Source organism: Dendrobates tinctorius, unplaced genomic scaffold (assembly GCF_039654945.1).
Source record: "Dendrobates tinctorius isolate UK_male_01 unplaced genomic scaffold, ASM3965494v1 ptg000029l, whole genome shotgun sequence".
Classification (NCBI taxonomy): Eukaryota; Metazoa; Chordata; class Amphibia; order Anura; family Dendrobatidae; genus Dendrobates; species Dendrobates tinctorius.
In genome coordinates, this window is record NW_027361697.1 from 60,043,714 (window position 1) to 60,064,730 (window position 21,017).

The following is a 21,017-nucleotide window of genomic DNA, read 5'->3' on the forward strand; positions in this document are numbered from 1 at the left end:
TTTTTAACTTTAATTATTTATTTAATACGCACTGCACAGTGGCCACTGACTAAAACTATCATCAGACTCACCTGGTCTCACTGATCACAGGGAGACCAGGGGACATTGCTGATAGCAGGATTCAGCACCCAGTGCCTGGGGGCAGTGAGAACTGTACTGCTTTATCCCAGGCGCTGGTATGTGTCACACTGATGACAAATGGATGTCATCTGTGTTCACGTGTGCAGCACGCATTTTGTCTGTGCTGCTTTTAAAAAAATGACGTGTCTGCAGGTTTTTCACATGGGCATGTGCGCACCACCATTGAATACAATGGGCTTGCATATGTCTGTTTTTGTGGTCCTTAAAAACGGACCACACAGGGACATAAAAACGGACATGTGAAGGGGGCCTTAGGTTGCAAGTCTTCAGTCACTCTATATAATTCCAGACTTGTGAATCCTCCGCACTGTGCGCCGTGAGGATTCTCCGCTGCCGGCACCAGGAGTTGCAGGTGTGTTACCACGAGTAAACAATTTGCTTACATGCGGTCACATGCCAACTAGACGTGCGCCTCCTCGCTCAATGCACGCTGTGAGGATTCACAAATCTCCAGTCACATAGAGTTACTGAAAACTTGTCTTCCAAGGCTGGACAACCCCTTTAAAGGTCCAACAATCAGATAAATGTTTGTCAGTTGGTGGTGATTTATTAGCCAATCACACTACATATGAATGACTAGTAATAGACTGTTTTATGATAATAGACTGCCATTATTCTCAGCAGCACGTTAGTCTTTACATAGAATGTTGTGCCGCCAAGAATGATGATTTTTTAGCAATCTTAAAAATCATGTCTCCCAACGAATGAGCATTTTTCTTATTTGTCTAGTGATTTGCAGCCGGTTTGGACAGATAAGTTGTTGGAAAATAAGCGTTCCTAGGAAGGCTCATTCACAATAATCAGCCAGTGTGATTGCACCCTAAGACTCATCCTGCTTTGTAACTTTAGTGCCCATTGAGTAGACTGACGTAGGTATCCACCTTTATAGCTGGGCTCTCTCCACTCTACCTTTCTACTTGAAAGTTAATCATTTGTTTGCCTCTATCTACCAGAACTTCTTATCTTCTCTCCTGTCACTTTACAACCTGAGTTCTGTTATCACATTGCAGGTGGAACATGTGACCCGAATCAGCCAATAGAGTGCAATAATCTCACTCATTACATCCCATCTCCAAATGGGACGGATGGTTTACAACAGGTCAGTAATGCTCAGAAGAGTACAGAGTCCAGGCCGAGAAATACCTGTTACTTTCTGCACTAGGAATCAGATTCTGAAAAGTCTATAGTAACTTTCGCTGGGATATGCCATAGTCCATCTGATTCCAAGGCCACCACATTACAGTTTTACAAGCAGTTCATTAAGAAAATCGATGCAATATTCAAGGACGTGGACAATTTATGTTTGGGGTTGATCATGGCTGCAAGACATGAAAGTGTCATCATACAAGAGCCTATGAAACACGGATATAACGCACAGGGTAAGTGAGCGCACTTTCTTGTGCTGACCCACAGAGGGCAGGAGGAAATCCTAGGGTTTTATGACTCATGTCACTCAAGGCATTGGGATTCTACATTAGTAGGACCATACTATAAGTAAATCCTAGCATGGCGTTTTTTAGGAAGGCATTGGGAAATATTTAGTTTTATTTTGACTGAATGTACTTATTGTGCAATAAAGGGAGCTAAAATTGGGGTGTAATTACTCATGTAACTGGAAAATGCAGGCATAGAGGGAATTGATTCAGCTGTAGAGTCTGGTGTGCAGCAACCAGGAATTACAAGATGTTTAACAGAATAGTTACATAGGATTATGGAAGAATAAAGGAGGTCTCAAGGTGAAATCGTCTGAACCGGTGGGAGGAGTTGAGAAAAGCAATAGGAGGAGTATGAAAAATAGGTGATGTCATATGAGGTAATGAGAGAGCTTGAAATTGTTTCAGAATTTCCTTCAGATTCAAGACAGATGTTTTTTCAGTTCTCATTCTGTCACTTTCAATGAGGTAACAGAGGCATCAGCGACGTTACTGGAAGTGATCATCTACCCACCCCCATTAAAAAGCGGTACTCTCCTAACAGATGGAAATGGGGTGTACCATAGAGGATGCAGATGACATGGATAAATAAAGATTGGTTCTACCGAGCTTCTTATATAGTCCCTATACCCAGTGTAATTTACATATCCAGTCTAAAAGATGCATGAATACATATAAAGGCTTATAAATATAACATATATATATATTTGTGTGTGTGTGTGTGTGTATGTTATGGAACTCTGGTACAGATGACTTGTGCAGGAAAGTAAATGTTTAGAAGTGCTAAGTGCTGCAGTCTGGACTGTGTCACTTTGGGTCACTTTAGCTGTTTCCATTCATTTGTGCTGCGTTAATTAAGTAATGATTCCAGACTTATTTTATGCCACTCTGAAATGTCATTTAAGTGTGAATTTGAAAGCAAGGTCACACCTCAGAAATTGCTACCACCATGTGGTTAAAGTGATGGCATTGTAGAGCAGACACAGTCCAGAAGAGGAAGCTCATATGTTAACCCCACATAAATGGCATTTTATGTTGATTTTCTGGTGAAAGAATGAATGAGCCGCCAGTCCAGCCTGCTTCTTTCTAACAGGGCCACACTGGTTTGTGCAATAGCACCCACTGAGCTCTGTCATTCCATCCAAACTAATTTGAGTTTAGCAAATGCTTTCAAAGAAATCTACCACCACTTAAAGATGGTAATGTGACATGTAGTACTTGCCTCTGGTTAGCCCCCTAACTCCTGTAGCTCATGGGCTTTAATGCAGGTGCTACTGCTCCTTCTAGAAAAACATAATTAGAAATTCTTGACAGATCTGACTGTAAAGTTGCCTGTCAGGAGACATCTTCTTCAAATTAAATGTTAACTCTTTGATATCTCTTCAAAAGACCACTCGCTCATTTAACTCTATGGGTCCGTAGAAAATATTAGATCACATTTGGATGACATCAGAAGGTAGAGAAGCTTTTTTTCTCCACCTCCAAGTAAATCAGATCACACTGATAAAATTCTGATCAGAGTGCAATTAGCATAATTGGATCAATACACTTCAGCTGAATGTGTGCCCGAGGACGCATCTCCATTTGAAGCTTGCACTAGATTTGGGGGGGCTTCACTTGCATGGGCCCAATCCTGGTCACTACCTCTGCAACTACAGTTGTTATGCCCCTACACGATGGTAATCTATGAGCAGGACCACTATTTCAACACTCAACTCGTCACTGCAATTTTGCATTGTCAATTCAAAGAGGTTTTGATGTATATTATACTAAACCTCATTTCTAGCCATTCTTATCATTATTGGTGTATAAATAGCTAATTTGCGAAACTTGATCAAATCACTAAATCATAGAAAGGGTAATACAGTGTTCTTGTGATGGTTACGTGTGACTGGACGCACCGCCTCCAGCAGGGCGAATTTCTCTGACACATGTGACCCTGGATACACCGCCTCCGATAGGACGAATTTAAATAATATAATGTGCGGCCGGATACACCGCCTCCAGCAGGCAAATTTCAGAATTACACGTGTATCTGGATACACCGCCTCCAGCAGGGCGAATTTAAATAATAAGGGGAAACACTAGGGAAACCGATACCACGGAGGGCCCTGCGATAGGGAACGGGGACATGGAGACCTCCTGCACTCCCCTGAGTCAGTGTCTCTGCACTCCTAACAGTCCCTAAGCAGGTTCTGCACCTGGTGCCGAGCTGGATACCTAAAAACCCTAGCTCGCCCTGCACCTAGCCCTTTCTAGTGAAATGGACAGTGCAGAAACTAATCCCACCACTGCACTGAAACACACAAAAGGAAAGGTACAAACAGGGATAACACCACTTAGCTTTGCTCTGTTGCCATTGCTCCAAGCAACAGAGTATGACACCAAAGTTCAGCTTCACCCCTGAAGCTCGACACATGAATTCAGCTTACACCTGAAGCTATAACACCAGAGCTCCCCTGAGCTGCCAGGAACTCCTCTCTGTAGTTCCTTCCTCCACCAGACTTGGTTGGAAATGACCAATATCACCAACAGTGATTGCAACCACCTGACACTCTTTTATTGGTAAGAGCCAGCAATCACACCTGCTTCATAATCATGTGCGCTAAACTAAAGTAACCAGAGTGCAATGACCCTAACGGCCACCGGGGGCAAAACTAGAACTGAAACCACCACAGTGCAATGACCCTAATGGCCAACGGGGGCAAAACCAACCCCAAGCACACAGCCCAAGAAAAAAAAAAAGGTTACTAGTGCTTTTATCTGTCATAATCCAACCTGGATCTTGACAGTACCCTCCCTCAATGAGGGGCCTCTGGACCCTCAAGACTGCTCTTCATCAGGGAACCACCTACAGTGGGGATGCCCAGGTCCAGAGTTCACCCCAGCAACTACCTGCACTTCAGGTTTATGACAAATGAGCATTGCTGGTATTGGCAATGTATGTTCCGGAGGCACCACCCATCTCCAAAGCGCCGATCTGAGGAACGAGAGGTGTATGGGCAAGTATGTGGGTAACTCCAGCTGGTAAGTCTCCGGGCCCTGGATAGTCGACACCAGATATGGCCCGATCACCTGAGAATTCCAGACCCCCGCAACACACTTCCACTGGATGTTTTTGGTGGCCACCCATACATGCTCGTTCACACACAGGTCCGGACCTGAACGTTTATTGCCACACATTCGTTTGTCAAAATAGGGTGAACTCTTTCTGGAACTGACAACAGAGACGTCCCCCTGTGTCCTGTGTCACCACACTCACACCCCCGCAATTCACCAAGGGAAACACCACCCTCCAACCATTCCTACTACGAGGTCTGCGCCTCTCAGGGTTGGCTAATGGCGAGGGTTGAGCCTTGCCCCTACTCTCCTGCAGCACCTCAGCTGCTACCACTGGAGAGGAAGGGGACATTTGTAGAGAGATGGCAGACACAGTAGCCCCTAGGCAGCAGCCCTCACACGACTGCTCCCAAGTGACTACTTCCCTAGTCCGCCAATCTAAAACCGGGTTGTGTTTTATAGACGAAGGGGGGACCAAAACGACAGATGCTGGCTTTCCCTCCAAGACTTAGTATGGCTGGGACACATCCTGATGTCCGCTATTCAGCACAATGTCTCCTACTACTTGTTTTAACCCCCCTGGCTCAGTGGGACAGAGTTAATGGCCTGGACGCTTATGGGTTTGTCCAGCGTCTTACACCTCAGACTATGAGTCTGGACAACCTGAGCATCCACTGTCCACAAGCACTGGTATGCCCTCAGGTACCTCGCCAACCATCACCTCTGCTGACATAGTACCTTCTGAGGACGAGGAGGAAATATACACTCCCAGATCGTCTTCCTCCACACGACCAGGGGGACACGGCTTCTCTGACAGTACAGAAGTTTTGGCGTCAGTGCCAAGGACTAAATCATTAGTCTGCTCACTGCAGGGACATACCCCTTCACCTTGGGGAACACCAGGCAGCACCATGCGGACTCCGACTACACCCACCTGCCTGGGTACATCCGCCTGTATAAGCAAGTCCTGCCCCCCAGCAGGGACTCCACGGCACATCCTCGCCAAAGTCGTATATGGACCCTCTAGTTGAGGCAGAGGATAGGCCTCAGACCCATAATTCCGCTGTAGGAGCTGCTGAAGCACATCATTCAGCTCCTCACTAACCTCAGTGAAGGCCAGCAGAAACTGCTCACCGGTCTGCACTTGGCCCATGGCTCAACAGAGAAAAATGTTACGGTTGGTGATAATGTGATGGTTACGTGTGACTGGACACACCGCCTCCAGTATGGCGAATTTAAATAATATAATGTGCGGCCGGATACACCGCCTCCAGCAGGCGAATTTCAGAATTACACGTGTATTTGGATACACCACCTCCAGCAGGGCGAATTTAAATAATAAGGGAAACACCAGGGAAACCGATACAATGTAGGGCCCTGCGATAGGGAACGGGGACGTGGAGACCTCATGCACTCCCCTGAGTCAGTGTCTCTGCACTCCTAACAGTCCCTAAGCAGGTTCCGCACCTGGCGCCGAGCTGGATACCTAAAAACCATAGCTCGCCCTGCACCTAGCCCTTTCTAGTGAAATGGACGGTGCAGAAACTAATCCCACCACTGCACTGAAACACACAAAAGGAAAGGTACAAACAGGGATAACACCACTTAGCTTTGCTCTGTTGCCATTGCTCCAAGCAACAGAGTATGACACCAAAGTTCAGCTTCACCCCTGAAGCTCGACACCTGAATTCAGCTTACACCTGAAGCTATAACACCAGAGCTCCCCTGAGCTGCCAGGAATTCCTCTCTGTAGTTCCTTCCTCCACCAGACTTGGTTGGAAATGAGCAATATCACCAACAGTGATTGCAACCACCTGACACTCTTTTATAGGTAAGAGCCAGCAATCACACCTGCTTCATAATCACATGCACTAAACTAAAGTAACCAGAGTGCAATGACCCTAACGGCCACCGGAGGCAAACCTGGAACTGAAACCACCACAATGCCATGACCCTAATGGCCACCGGGGGCAAAACCAACCCCAAGCACACAGCCCAAGGAAAAAAAAAAAAGGTTACTAGTGCTTTTATCTGTCATAATCCAACCTGGATCATGACATTCTAGTATTCTCTCTCCAGACTTACTGGCAATGCCCAGGAGTAAGAAAAAAGTATGGAACAGTGGTGGCGAGTTTGGAGAGACATTATTTACTGGGCAGCTATGTCGTTGATGCTCAGAAGGTTTTACAGTATGAACTTTGCAACTACTAAGATACCAGCCAAAGCTTTGAGTCCATGTTTCACCTTTGGTGATAACTTAGTGCTAACGGATTTACTTCCTTTCTTAATTAGAACTTGAAATTCTCTTGACTATAATGTCTTATTTGTAAGCAATTTTGTACTTTTTTTGTTAAAGCTATCTGTGGTACTTTACTCATGTATTTCATTACTAGAATACTTGTATTATGCAGGCTCATAAGTCCACCTCACATGACAAAGTTCTTGATCTCAGTGTACATAGTAAGGTTCAGAACAGATGTGCAACTTCATGATTTAGGCCTCTTTGCAAAATATATAATAGGTTCCGGCAACCATTTCTTGCTGTATGCTTCCTTCATATCGGGTAGATGGAGTCTTCTGCCACCATCAGTCTCCTGAGCCTGGGTATGATCATCACTTCGCCATTCCTTCCCATAAACCGCCTGGTTACAAGGCAACATTTATAATTGGTTCCTTGAACGTTTTGTTCTTTAATTCCTATACTAAAGTGCCCCATACACATTAAACTAAAGTCAGCTACATCTATCGATACAGGTTCAGCCGACACTAAAGGGCCTGTCACACTAAGCGATATCGCTAGCAATATCGCTATAACGTCACTGATTTTGTGACATTATAGCGATATTGCTAGCGATATCGCTATGTCTGATACTTACCTCCGACCGGCTCCCCCGCTGGTTATCGCTGATCGCGCGAGATCGTCCTGTCCCCGTTCTTGTTGTCAGCTTCCTGCTGGGCTTCCTGTGGCGCCGACGAGCGACGCGTGGACGCGGGCGGGAGGACGTCAGGATCGCCGCGTCTGACAGGTAAGTAGCGACCCCGACCGCTGCTATGTCGCTGGTGAGATCTGCCTGTGTGGCAGCTCACTAGCGACCACTTAGCGATACACCAGCGATCCTGACCGCGTCATATCGCTGGTCGGGATCGCTGGTGCATCGCTAAGTGTGACAGTACCTTTAAATGTGTATGGGATCCCCGGCTCACTGATTGTCTGGGGAGATGCACAATTTCGAATTGCTAATCACTTTGTTCTCCTAGGGATAAGCTGTTGGAAGAAATGTCAGTCAGCAGCTTTCTTATAAAGAACGCAGGAGCTCAGCCAAACAAGCACTCCTGTGTATGGGAGAGACTGTTGAGATAGAAGTCGGCCAAACGATCCACTGAAATATAGTTTAGCTAAGAGAGATCTAATGTGTAGGAGCCCAGGCACAATAGATAGCTGTTGACTGAACAATGGTCCATCCAATCATTGGCCACCAGCTATCTCTCCCAACTCCCACATAAACAGGAGATGGCTTAGGCTACTTTCACACATCAGTTTTTGTGCATCAGGCGCGATGCGGCGAAAAGTGTAAAAACCGGATCCGGCGCCTGTTGCCACCGGATCCGTTTTTTTCCCCATAGAGTTTCATTATCGCCGCATCGCGCCTGATGCCTATGCGGCGTATCCGGTTTTTGCCAGATCCGGCAAAAACAGCCAGTCCGGCGTCTGGAAAAAACGTTCTCTGCAACGTTTTTTCTCAGCGCCGGACCGGCTTTTTCCACAGCGCATGCCCGGACTCTGTGAATGTTAACCCCACAAGTGCCCGGTGAGAGAGAGAGAGATCTCTCTCTGTCACCCAGACACTTGTGAGAGATCTCTCTCGCCGGGCACTTGTGGGGTTAACACTCACAGTGTCTGGGTGAGAGAGAGAGATCTCTCTGTGGGGTTAACCCCACAAGTGCCCGGCAAGAGAGAGAGATTCTCTTGCCCGGACACTGAGTGTTAACCCCACATGTCTCTCTCTCTCTCCAACCCCCTCTCCTCTCCCCTCCCCTCTCCTCTCCCCTCCCCTATCCTCTCCTACCCTCCCCTCACCTCCCTTTCAGCAGCTGTCTCTCTCAGCGGCTGTCTCTGTCCACCTCCTGCTGCGGCTCCTTTGAATCACGTCCGAGCCGTATCAGACGCCGCACACACATCCGGTGTCACGGCTGCAGGCCGGATCCGGTGGCCCGGCTTTTCGCCGCACGCCGCCGGACCCCACACACCGGATGTGTGAAAGTAGCCTTATCTTGAAGAGAACAAAAGAATCAACAGTCCGAAATTGGGCATGTTGGATGCTTATCATCAAGGGAGTGTCTGGAGGTCCCCATACATAGTCAGATTACCTTGCCGGTATCGTCAGGTGCACCCAACATTAGTCTAATATGTATGAGGTCTTTAATGTCTTCATGAAAGTAGTGAATAAAGTCTTGTGTATCTGTATTCTCATATTATCCAGCCTTTTCCATACAATACAGGTCTCATCATCTGCAGCATTTCTCCAAATCAACCATCAGTCATTTCTAATACAAACTTGAGTCTTGAATATTTATCCTATGAACAATTTACCTTTTCTGCCTGCACGACATGTGTATGCATTTTATGCGGCGCTTGTATGTGGTTCTACATTGTAGTTTGTAAATCCAGTCATTCCACCTCAGCTTTACTCGAAATTTCATTCTCTGTCTCTGTGCACTCATATACTAGCACACTAGATACTCCAAAATTGCTGACCACTTGAGAAATGTGACATCTGGAAACGACACTGTAATTTTCCATTAGCAATCTATATCTGATAGAAAAATAAGTATGGAAATTATAAGCATTCAATAAATCAATTGTTTAGTTTGTTTAATTAATTAGTTACAGATTAATTCTATATTTATTAAAGCATATAATTAAAAGCACAGGCAATTAATTACGAGATTTTCTTTACAAAATTTAGACGAATGAGAGTTCAATATCTGGTACCAAAGGGTCAGACAGGATTAAAAATCAATGGTTCTTTTCAAAAACATCAGCACATCTGTCCAGGGATGGTGTCTGGTGTCTAAAATGAACCACAATGCAACTTTATAAATCTCTTACTGTTTTGTGTCTATAGCTCCTATGCAGACCACTGTGTTTCACTATATCAGACGACAAGTGATCTATATCGACTGCCCCTACAATTATACTTCTTTCCATCTGACCCCTATTTTTATTAGTAACCAAGTCACATAGATTATCTTATACTGAGTCATCCCCCCAGGTTAAGTATTTGTGCTTCGCAAAAGCTCAAATCATTCCATCCAAACATCTTCACAGGGGTCGATTACTCGTTTTTAGGCCAAAAAAGTATTCTTTTTGCACCCATGTGGCAGGAATATGTCACTGTAGAGCAAAAAAAAAAGTATGTAATAACAGTAGACTACACGATTTTCAGATATGGGATCCATTCAATGGATACATTATGATCTTTCAATAGCTATTAATGATGCATCTGTAAAACAAATGCCATTTTAGCCTATAGGGAACTATGTCTGTAACAGAACCCTAACTGATCTATCAGCTACAGTATAATGACATCCTTTAAATGGATACATCATGAAAAAGACCACAATGTAGCCATTCAACATATCGCATATTTGTCCACAGGTGCCAATGACTTTGTGCAATTGGACCTAGAAGAACTAATTCTGTTTCAAAGGTATATGTGTGTATATTATATATATATATGTACCTACATACAGTATATATATGCAATTATATATATAAATACAATTATATATATGTATATATAGTACAGTATATACATAAACTGTGTTCACTTGGCACTTTATCAATTAACAAGATATAATGTGAATAATTTGAAACGTCAATCAAACCAATTTTTGGTGTTACTACCTTTTGCTTTGAAAGTTTATTTACAAACTTTAAATCACCTCACCATTTTTCCTGAAAACTAATTATTTATATTCTTAGACTTAGGAACTAATAAATTTTGTATGCTCATGGGGATAATTGTCCAAGCTATTATATTTATCAAAATATCTATTCTATAACAAAAAAAAGTCAGAATAGCTGTTTTTTTAATCACTTCACTTCCCCCAAAAAATCAGAATGAGAATGAATTAAACAGACATATAGACCTCAGAATTGAACCAATAAACACTACAGTTCACTCCCCAGAAAGAAAAACTCCTCATAAAACTCCCATCAATAGAAAATCTGATAATATGTAACTAAAAACAATTTTTTTTGGAAGTTTTATATTTTTTAAAGAAATTAAATAATAAAAACTATATAAATTTGGAATCACCATAATCAAACTGACCGAAAGTTACCAGCTCACTTTTACCACAATGTGAATGTCATTAAAACAAAACACAAAGTCAGAATAGCTATATTTTTAAATTCCACCCCACCTAGAATTTTTTTTCCTATTTTGCAGAACGTTAAATGGTAAAATAAATGGTATAATTCAAAACTACAGTACGCCAAGCAAAATAAGCACTTACATGGCTACTTTCCCCCTTAGGTCGGGATCACACTTGTGAGAAATTCGCACGTGTCTCGCGTCTCAATACCCGGCACTGCCGCCGGCACTCAGGACCGGAGTGTGCGGCTGCATGTATTTCTACGCAGCTGAGTGCTCCGGTCCGAGTGACGGTGGCAGTGCCGGGTATTGAGATGCGAGACTCATGCGAGTTTCTTGCAAGTGTGACCCCGGCCTTAAGGGGACTCTGTCAGAACAGAATGACTGTTGAACCCAAGTAGAGGCGCTTGCTGCTTCATGGCGGCGCCAATCATGTAAATACACCTTCCCACTTGCTTGTTTTTCCTCAATCACCACCTCCTTCTTTGATTAACAGCTCTGGCTCCATAGAGCTAAAGAAGGCTGGAGACAGAAATAAAACAAGCAGGTAGGAAGGTGTATATAAATGATCAGCCCAACCGTGAAACACCATGCGGTGTGACTTAATATGAACAGTCATTCTGTGCTGACAGAGCCCCTTTAAAACAGAAACTAGTTTTACTTCAGACTAATATATTCTCTAGCCATTTGAGAAGAGCATCAATTGGGGATCCTTCCAACTGTCAGTCTGTGCCAGAACATGGTAATAGCCGCTGCTCATATTGAGCAACGATTTAAGCTACCTATATAACTGAAAGGATTAAACTTAAAGAAGCACACTCCCATCAAAACTTATATCCTCTTAATATATTGCAGTCAGGGCCATCATCAGAGCATTACTTCCCTTACTGGCATATGGGGCACAGTGAGCAGAGTGGACCTGGACCGGCCCCCCTCTGCTCACCAGACCCCAGGGCAGGAAGATCCTGCCGGTCCAGCAACTGAATGTGCATCCTCGGACGCATATTCAGTTAAAATCTATTGCTGCATGGACCAACACAGCAATAGATAAAAGCCTCCAGCCAATCACAGGCTGGCAGCAGATGTCAGCGCTCGCGTCGCGGGCGTATGAAGTCACTGTCATATGCCAGCGAGTCCGCACTGCAAATGGATTGAGGAGATGACTACACAGGACCATGGCCAGGTAAGAAGGAGGTGTTTTGGTTTTTGATTGAAACTGGCAAGCCACAATATGTACACAGATTGGGGAGCATCATGGGAAATATAGGGCAGGTTGGAGACACATGGTGCAGGATCATGGGATAGGATGGAGACACATGGGGCAGGATAGAGACACACAGGGCAGGATGATGGGGCAGGATGGAAATGATGGAAACACATGGGGCAGGATCAAGGGATACATGGGGCAGAATCATGGGACACATGGAGTAGGATCATGGTACAGATGAGGCAGAATCATGGGACAGATGAGGCAGAATCATGCGACAGATGAGGCAGAATCATAGGACAGATGGGGCAGGATCATGGGACAAATGAGGCGGAATCATGAGACACATAGGGCAGGATGAAGAAAGATAAGGCAGGTTCATGGGGCAGGACAAAGATACATGGAGCAGGACCATGGGACAGATGGGGCAGTATCATGGGATAGATGGGACACGATCATGGGACTCATGAGGCAGGATCATGGGGCACATGAGGCAAGAGTATGGGACAGGTGGGGCAGGATCACTGGACAGATGGGGCAGAATCATGGGACAGATGAGGCAGTATCATGGGACAGATGGGTCAGGATCATGGGGCAGGATCATGGGACACATGGGGCAGGATGGAGACGGATGGAGCAGGATGGGGAGATCATATGGGGCAGGATGGGACGTCACATGGGGTAAAATGGAGACACATGAGGACAGGATGGGAGAACATATAGCTGGAGCCAGGAATGAGACACAAGGGGGCCAGGATGTGGGATATTATTACTGCAGGGGCTAATTAAGAGATATTATTACTGCAGTTATATATTTTATTTTTGAGGATACTGTTTTCAGTGGGGGGGTCCTGTTACATTGCAGGATGACACTATGACACCTTTTTTTCTTCATCTGGTGTAGTGTAGAAGTTGGGAAAAACAGAGCTCCTGTGTATAATGTCACTGATGATCACTATTACCTGTACACTGACAGTATATTCAGGGCTCCTGTGTATAAGGTTATTGGTGATCACTGTATTACATGTCCATTGACTGTACATACCGAGCTCCTGTGTATAATGGCACTTATGGTAATATTATCATTGTGCTTTTTTATTAATGATCAGTATTGTAGTATTAGGTCACTATTTGGTGGTAATATGTGATCTGGTCATGATGTGATGGTATTTGTTCCTTGTATGTGGTATTATTCTATCATTATATGGTGGTAATATGTAGTCTGGTCATGGTGTGGTGGTATTTTTCCCTTGTATGTGGTATTATTGGTGACTGTGTGGAAGTAATATGTGGTCCAGCCATGGTGTGATGGTATTTGTCCCTTGTATGTGGTATTTTTTGGTCACCATGTGGTGGTAAAATGTGGTCTGGTCATGGTGTGGCAGTATTTGTTCCTTGTATGTGGTATTATTCGGTCACTGTGTGATGGTAATATGTGGTCCAGCCATGGTGTGACGGTATTTGTTATAATTGGTCATTTTAAAAATTGAAATATAAATAAAAATAAACTTAAAAAAAAAGTACTGGATATTTTAACACATGTTTAATAGGTTAAAGTAGAGCAGGGCCTGGTCAAATGAGTCTACCTTGTCATGGTGGCGGGTTAAAAATCTTTTGGCCAAAACAAAAGCTGATGGCTATGTATGTGATCTGGTGATGGGAACTGTTAATGTGTGAATGGTGAGGACGTGGTGCAGAAGTGGAGTTTTCCAAGAGTGTGTGATGGGACTATGCAAGGTTCAAGGGGTTGAGGTGGGGCTATGGTGGAGCCTGGGCGGAGTCTCATGAGGGCCCGAAAATGTTGCCAGTATGGGGCCCTGAAATTCCTGATGACAGCCCTGATTGCAATCATCACATTGTATGGCACGATGTACTTACAACTACTCATTTTTCCTTTATACCCAGTTAAAGGGGTGGTTCGGTCCACGCTGTGTGACTGCAGACTTATGAATCCCCCCAGCACACGCACTGTGCATTGCGGGGATTTGTTAGTTTAAGACCAGGGACCGGAGAGTATATATGTAGCCTTATTGTCAGTATTTGTTTTTAAGTTATTTTATACACATATATGTATGTGCACTTCTAGTTGTTCCAGTAAAGCTTTTTTTCACGTTTATATCAGGTGTGTGCACCTCATATTGTGCCTTTCTTTTCCTTTGCTGTATCCATATTTATGGGTACATTGGTAGCACCCCTGTCATCTGATTCATTCACTTTATAGCGGTGCCCGCTTCTCTTCTGTCGCTTTATTCAGGAGAGTATATATGCGTTATACGTTCATCCAGTGGGCATGGTCTCGCTTCCATACACTTGAACTCAGCGAGACCCCGCCTCCTCCAGTGATGCGGCCGGCCAGTGGGTGTGGTTGACTAGAGGGAACCACCTCGCTCCATACAAGTGTATGGAAGCAAAGCCGTGCCCACTGGCCGAGAGTATGTATAACGCATACATAACTTCTGATCACGGGTCAGAAACCCAGTGCGTGTGCTGGGGGGAATCTTAAGTCAGTGACTGCAGACTTATCGACTTGGACCGGACAACCTCTTTAATACTTCACTTTTCTATTAAGTCTATAACATCGCATGGTTAAAAACTGACTAGCTGGATCCTTCTAAGGCTGGTTTCACACTTGCCTTTTTTTGCGCTGCGTTTTTGCGCATGCGTTTTTTTCCCTATACTTAACATGGGTGCGTATTGGCATGCGTTTGTACACGTTTGTATGCGCACGCATTTTTTTGTAGTGTGCGCCCCGGCGCACAAAATGCATCCTGTTGCATTTTTTGTGCGTCCGACCTGTCTCAAAAAGACGCATGTGCACGCAATGCGCACAAAATTCACCCAAAAACACATTAAAGTCTATGGGAGCGCTGACGTGCGCATAGTCATGCGCACGTCAGCGCAAAAAAACGCATGCTTTTTTTGCAAAAAACATGCGCAGAAAGCAAGAAAACGCATGATGCGCTTTTTATGCGCATTTGCACTGCGCACACAGTGCAAAAAAACGCAAGTGTGAAAGTAGCCTAAGTGTTAGGAGTCAGATTTCTACCTCTTCTATGTTGTCTTCTATGTTACATTCTGCAGTCTCCTGCGCTGCTGCAGAGGAGATTGCAGAAGAGAGTGCTCTGCGGCAACTCTCCCCAGAGGCTAAGTCCTCTGTTCCCTCAACTGAGCATGCTCACGGGACGAACTCCCATTGGAGTTCGGGAGTCAGGTGCTCAGGTCCTGTGTCGAATCCTATTGGCTCCTCTTGGAGCCTTGGAGATTTCCGGAAGGTCCCATTTGGTATAAAAAGTGCGCATGACTGTTCCGCCATGCGCTAGTATTTCTTATTTGCTGCTGTATGTAAGATGATGGATGCTTGGACTGGTGACTGACTTATTAAGAAATCCCCTCAGCAGCTAGCGTCCAGCATCGCGCTTGCGGTATAGCGGTGCCTTGTCTGCGGCTCAGTTCACGCCGCTCTGTGGTTGCAGTACTGCCGGGTGTTCGCAGTTGCGACGCCATGCACCTTATTTTACGGTAGGTCTAGACGGAGTAGTCCTGCTGTATAAGGCTACTCCTGTGACTCTTAATACCGTGTCGGCCTCGCTGAGAGTCTGTGACCTTGAACAGACTCAGCGTTTTGTATATGCTTTTTGCCTGCAGCTCTGTGAGCACAACAGAGCTTGCCTCAGTGCACATAGGGTGCAGTTCAACCCTGTGTACATTTCCGCCATAGTGCTCTGCCTCTTTAGCAGCGGTTTTTCCATCCACCGCACAGTGGACCCCGAGTGGCGAAGGCACTTTATTTATTTTTTATTTAGTGTCTTCCGCCATTCCTAACACTAAGCGCTATGTAGAAACAGGAAGTCAATTTTTCCTGCATGAATCATGAGTCACTGCAAAAGTCTTTGCTTAGGGGGAGGAGGAGCAGCTGGGTGGGGAGTTAAAGGGGAAAGATTTTTGCAGGGACAAGAGACTTCTTGTTTCTACGTACAGCAGAGAAAAAGAGAAGAATTAACTGGGTAGAAAAACAAAATGAGCAATTGTAAGCACACAGTGCTATATAATATGATTACTGCAATATAAATATATTAAGATGATAAAAACTTTGCTGGGGTGCTTCTTTAATCTCCTCCAGACAGCTGGGCTTTCAAAGCGGTGGCCACACAGCTTTAGAACGCTATTAACCTGCATATTGACCCAAATCTGCAGATGAATAGCGTTTTTTGATATGACAGGTTTCCTTTAATATACTTGTTCTGTTTGTATTGTTTTCAGCAGCACTTGTCCTGTTTACAAAATATGATGCCTGGCAAAAAAGATAATTTTTAAGCAGGCTTACTTATTTGACAGGTAATTAGCCACAGATTTAGAAGGGCTGATAATCATAAAACAAAGTTTCCCAGGAGCACTTGTTTCCAATTATCAGCTAGTGTATGTTCCCACAATGAGCTTTTGGTGAGTTTTTGATGTTCTAGAATTTCTGCACCATTTAAGTAAATCAGGTTACTTACATTTTTTCATTGCGTTTTTTTCCATGTGTTTTATCATGGTTTTGAATGAGCATTTTTACTTGTGGATTTTCCGCATCTAATGCAAATCTATGGGTAAAATCCAGACATAAAACTCAGCGTACCCGCAGGAGAAATTAACATGTTGCGGACAGCGTTGGACTGGAGCACCTTGGGCCCACCAGAGAAAATCATTCTTGGGGCCCACTATGTAGCTATATAGAAATAAATACAAGACCACCAATGGTGTGATAAAACACGATAATATCAGGGTATGTAGCAGGGGTTGTGGTAGCCCCCTTATAGAATATAAAGTAGCCCACTCATAAAATATGATGTAGCCCCCTCATAGAATATAAAGTAGCCCCCCCATAAAATATAATGTAGCCCCCCTCATAGAATACAAAGTAGCCCCCCCTCATAGGGTATAATGCAGCCCCCCCCAAAATATAATGCAACCGCCCCATATGGTATAATGAAGCCACCATAGAATATAATGTAGCCCCTCAGATTATAATGCAAATCCTTCATAAGGTATAATGCAGCCCCCCATAGAATATACGGTAGCCCCCTCATAGGGCATAATGCAGCCCTCCTCATATAGTATAATGTAGCCCCCCAGAATATAATGTAGCCCCCTGAGAGAATAATGCTGCCCCCCACAGAATATAATGTAGTCCCCTCATAAAGTATAATGTAGTCCCCTCATAAAGTATAATGCAGCCCCCTCATATAGTATAATGCAGCCCTCCTCATATAGAATAGTGCAGTTCCCCTCATAGGGTATAATGCAGCCCCCCTCATAGGGTATAATGCAGCCCCCTTCATAGGGTAAAATGTAGTCCCCTTATATAGTATAATGCAGCCCCCCTCATAGGGTATAATGCAGCTCCCCCCACCTCCATCATTGTTCTCCACCTCCACCCCCATCATTGTCCTCATCACCACCTCCATCATTGTCTTATCACCCACCACCCCTATCATTGCCCTTTCCACCACCTCCATCATTGCTTTCTCCCCCACCCCCTCATCATTACCCATTTACCACCTCCATCAATGTCTCTCCCAACACCACCACCATCATTGTCCTGTCCACCACTATCATCATTGTCCTTTCCACCACAACCATCATTGCCTTCTCCCCACCTCATCATTGCTTTATCCCCATAACCCCCATCATTGCTCTTTCCACCACCTCTATCATTGCTTTCTCCCCACCACTTCCATCATGTTTCTCTCCATCTCCTCCATCATTGCCTTCTCCCTCACCACTTCATCATTGCCCATTCCAACACCTCCATCATTGCTCCCCCGAACCACCACCATCATTGTCCTTTCCACCACCACCAACATTTCCTTCTCCCCCATCACTGCTCGCTCCATTACCTACATCATTACCCTTTCCAATACACACACACACAGCACCACACACACACACACAGCACTACTCTCACACACACAGCACCGCACCTCTTTCGCACGCACGCACACAGACAGACACACAGCACCACTCACCTCTTCGCACTTTCAAGAAATCCCATGTCCACTATGCTTCTAGGGACGCCCAATGCTCACCCGCAGAGGCAGACATGCAACTCGTCTCTCCAGACCGCAGCACGTCAATTTATCTTGTGGAGATGTGAGTCTCCACAAGATAAATGTCACCCGAGCAATGTATTGGATGTGGTGAATCCGCACGGTTCAGTGATCAAGTGTGGATTCACCTGCATTTAATAGCCAGCAGCACTTTGGATGCAGCGGACACGTGCTATGTCCAAAGCGCGGCTACTTCTGGATCATATGCACATACCCTCGGGCGCCATGTTTTTGACACAGCCAAGATATGCAGCGTCAAAAACTCATGGTGGGAACACAGCCTTACAGTCCCAATTGCTCTATTGCATTAGCTGAACAACGTGTACAATGCCCAGATGTAATTTCCAGCTGCAATGCTCTGATCCTTTCATCTGACATCCTAGACTTCCTAGAATATGCAGGAATAAATTAATATATTCATGCTTCAGGGAGAAGAAGTCACAGTGCAACCATGGTAGTTGCATATACATAAGGACCAGCGACAGACAGGAAAGCTGTCTACAAGTCTCACAGGACTTCAAGGATTACAGTAAAATACATTTACTCTTATAACCATGTTCTATCCCTTCCCATGTGTGTACTGATACTACAAACCTCTTTTGGTCTTGCCACACCAGTTTACAAGATTTGGAGGCTTAATAATCATGAAACTGTCAGAAAACAGTGACTCTTAAGCAATCATATCTATAACATGTCAATATTATTATAAAGGTGGTGTTAAAAAGTATCTTTCAACTACAAAGCTATATAACTTACTAATACGTTTATTATGATAGATGATCACAGTCCCCTTCATACATACTGCTGATGACATTCATGACATGCCAAAGAAATGCTGCAATGTGCCATGAACGCTACCGATGTATAGTTAGTTTGCACATACCCTTAGGCTCGTCTCAGTTTATACTACACATATATTTTGCAACATGTGCATAAGATTTCGTAAAATCTCATGCATTTTGCTGACACTGAAATGCAGCACATTTTGAGCAAATATGTAGAGGAAAATTTGCTGTGTTTTTTTCACACTGTGCAAACTTATCCTAAGGGTGCTTTCACATTGTCTTCAGAGACATGCTCAGTGGCTCCGTAAGGGTATACGCATGATCCCCCCGCAAAACGGATTGTTGTCGCATGTGCCAAAGGTATCACAGATTGCAATGATGCTGGCAGAGCAGTCGTGCTGGAGGTGTACACTCAGGCATAATAGACTGCGTCTGAGTATCCACCTCCAGTAGGCGTTCACTCCCAAAAAGATGCATGTCAGAGCGCATGCTCGCTCTGCCAGCACCACTGTAGCCTACAGTCTACAGGACTAGAGTTGAGCGAAACGGGTTGGTCAAATTCAAAAAACGCCGACTTTAGCTAAAGTCGGGTTTCGCCGATCGAAACCCGACCATAGCGTGAGGTCGGCCATGAGGTCACCAATCAGAGCGCCAAAGTCGCATTTCAAATAATGCTTCCGGCGCCTTTTCACAGCCAATGAAGGTGGACGCACACTGTGGGCAATGCGATGACATGGGCAGTGGCCACCACCATCTTAGAGAAGGGCATTGAAGTGATTGGTTGGCTTTGTGTGGCGTCACAGTGGGTACAAAAGGCCGTGACCGCCAACCGCCATCTTACTTCTGCCGATCTTAGAATAGGGAGAGGTGCTGCTGCTGCTGATTCTGAATAGGGAGAGCATTAGGCAGGGAAGAAGAAAAAAAAATTGCTTCTGCTGATAGTGTTTTTCACTGTACAGTTAGTGTCCAGTGAAAGGGGAGTATTTTTGCTTTTGTGCAGCAGTGCTGGTGGTGATTAGGCTGCCTTTTAAGGCTACCTGATAGCTGCATTGCTGTGTGCACACTGCTGTTCAAACTGCTTTTTTTCAAAGCACTCCAACTTTTATTATTTTGTTCTGGTGAGTTACCAAGCGTTCATTTTTTCACACACCGTATAGCGGTGTACGATCCTCACACACTACCGTGTACCGGCTGGTATCACGGACAAATAGAAGCTATCTGGGTGTGACTCTGGAAAAACAAGCCGAGGAGATTTTCCATTTTTCCAGATCTATACCTTATAGAGCTGTCCGCTTTTCAAACAGTTTTGTATATCTGCTATTTGATAACGGTCAAAACTAGACAGAGACAGTGTGTGTCAGTCCGTATACAAATAGATGGAGATTGACAATTTTCCATACAGACACTGTATAGCGGTGTACGCTCCTCATACACTAACGTGTACCGCCTTGCATCACGGACAAATAGAAGCTATCTGGGTGTGACTCTGGAAAAACAAGCCGAGGAGATTTTCCATTTTTCCAGACCTACACCTTATAGAGCTGTCCGCTTTTCAAACAGTTTTGTATATCTGCTATTTGATAACGGTCAAAACTAGACAAAGACAGTGTGTGTCAGTCCGTATACAAATAGACGGAGATTGACAATTTTCCATACAGACACCGTATAGCGGTGTACGCTCCTCACACACTACCATGTACCGGCTGGTAACACGGACAAATAGAAGCTATCAAGCCGAGGAGATTTTCCATTTTTCCAGACCTACACCTTAGAGAGCTGTCCACTTTTCAAACAGTTTCGTATATCTGCTGTTTGATTACCATCAAAACTAGACAGAGACAGCGTGTGTCACTCCGTATAAAAAGAGACAGAGATTGACAATTTTCCATACAGACACCGAATAGAGCTGTCCGATTCTCAAA

General features: G+C 44.6%; 1 protein-coding gene across 1 annotated transcript in view; it reads left to right on the forward strand.

Annotated features, from left to right (window-relative positions):
• The first annotated feature begins 1,234 nt into the window (after positions 1-1,234).
• NR5A2 (nuclear receptor subfamily 5 group A member 2) overlaps positions 1,235-21,017 on the forward strand; it is a 208,777-nt gene continuing 188,994 nt past the window's right edge. The window contains exon 1 of the mRNA XM_073571748.1: positions 1,235-1,520. Coding sequence (XP_073427849.1) covers positions 1,457-1,520 — 64 coding nt within the window. The 5' untranslated portion in view covers positions 1,235-1,456. The remainder of the gene's footprint in view (positions 1,521-21,017) is intronic.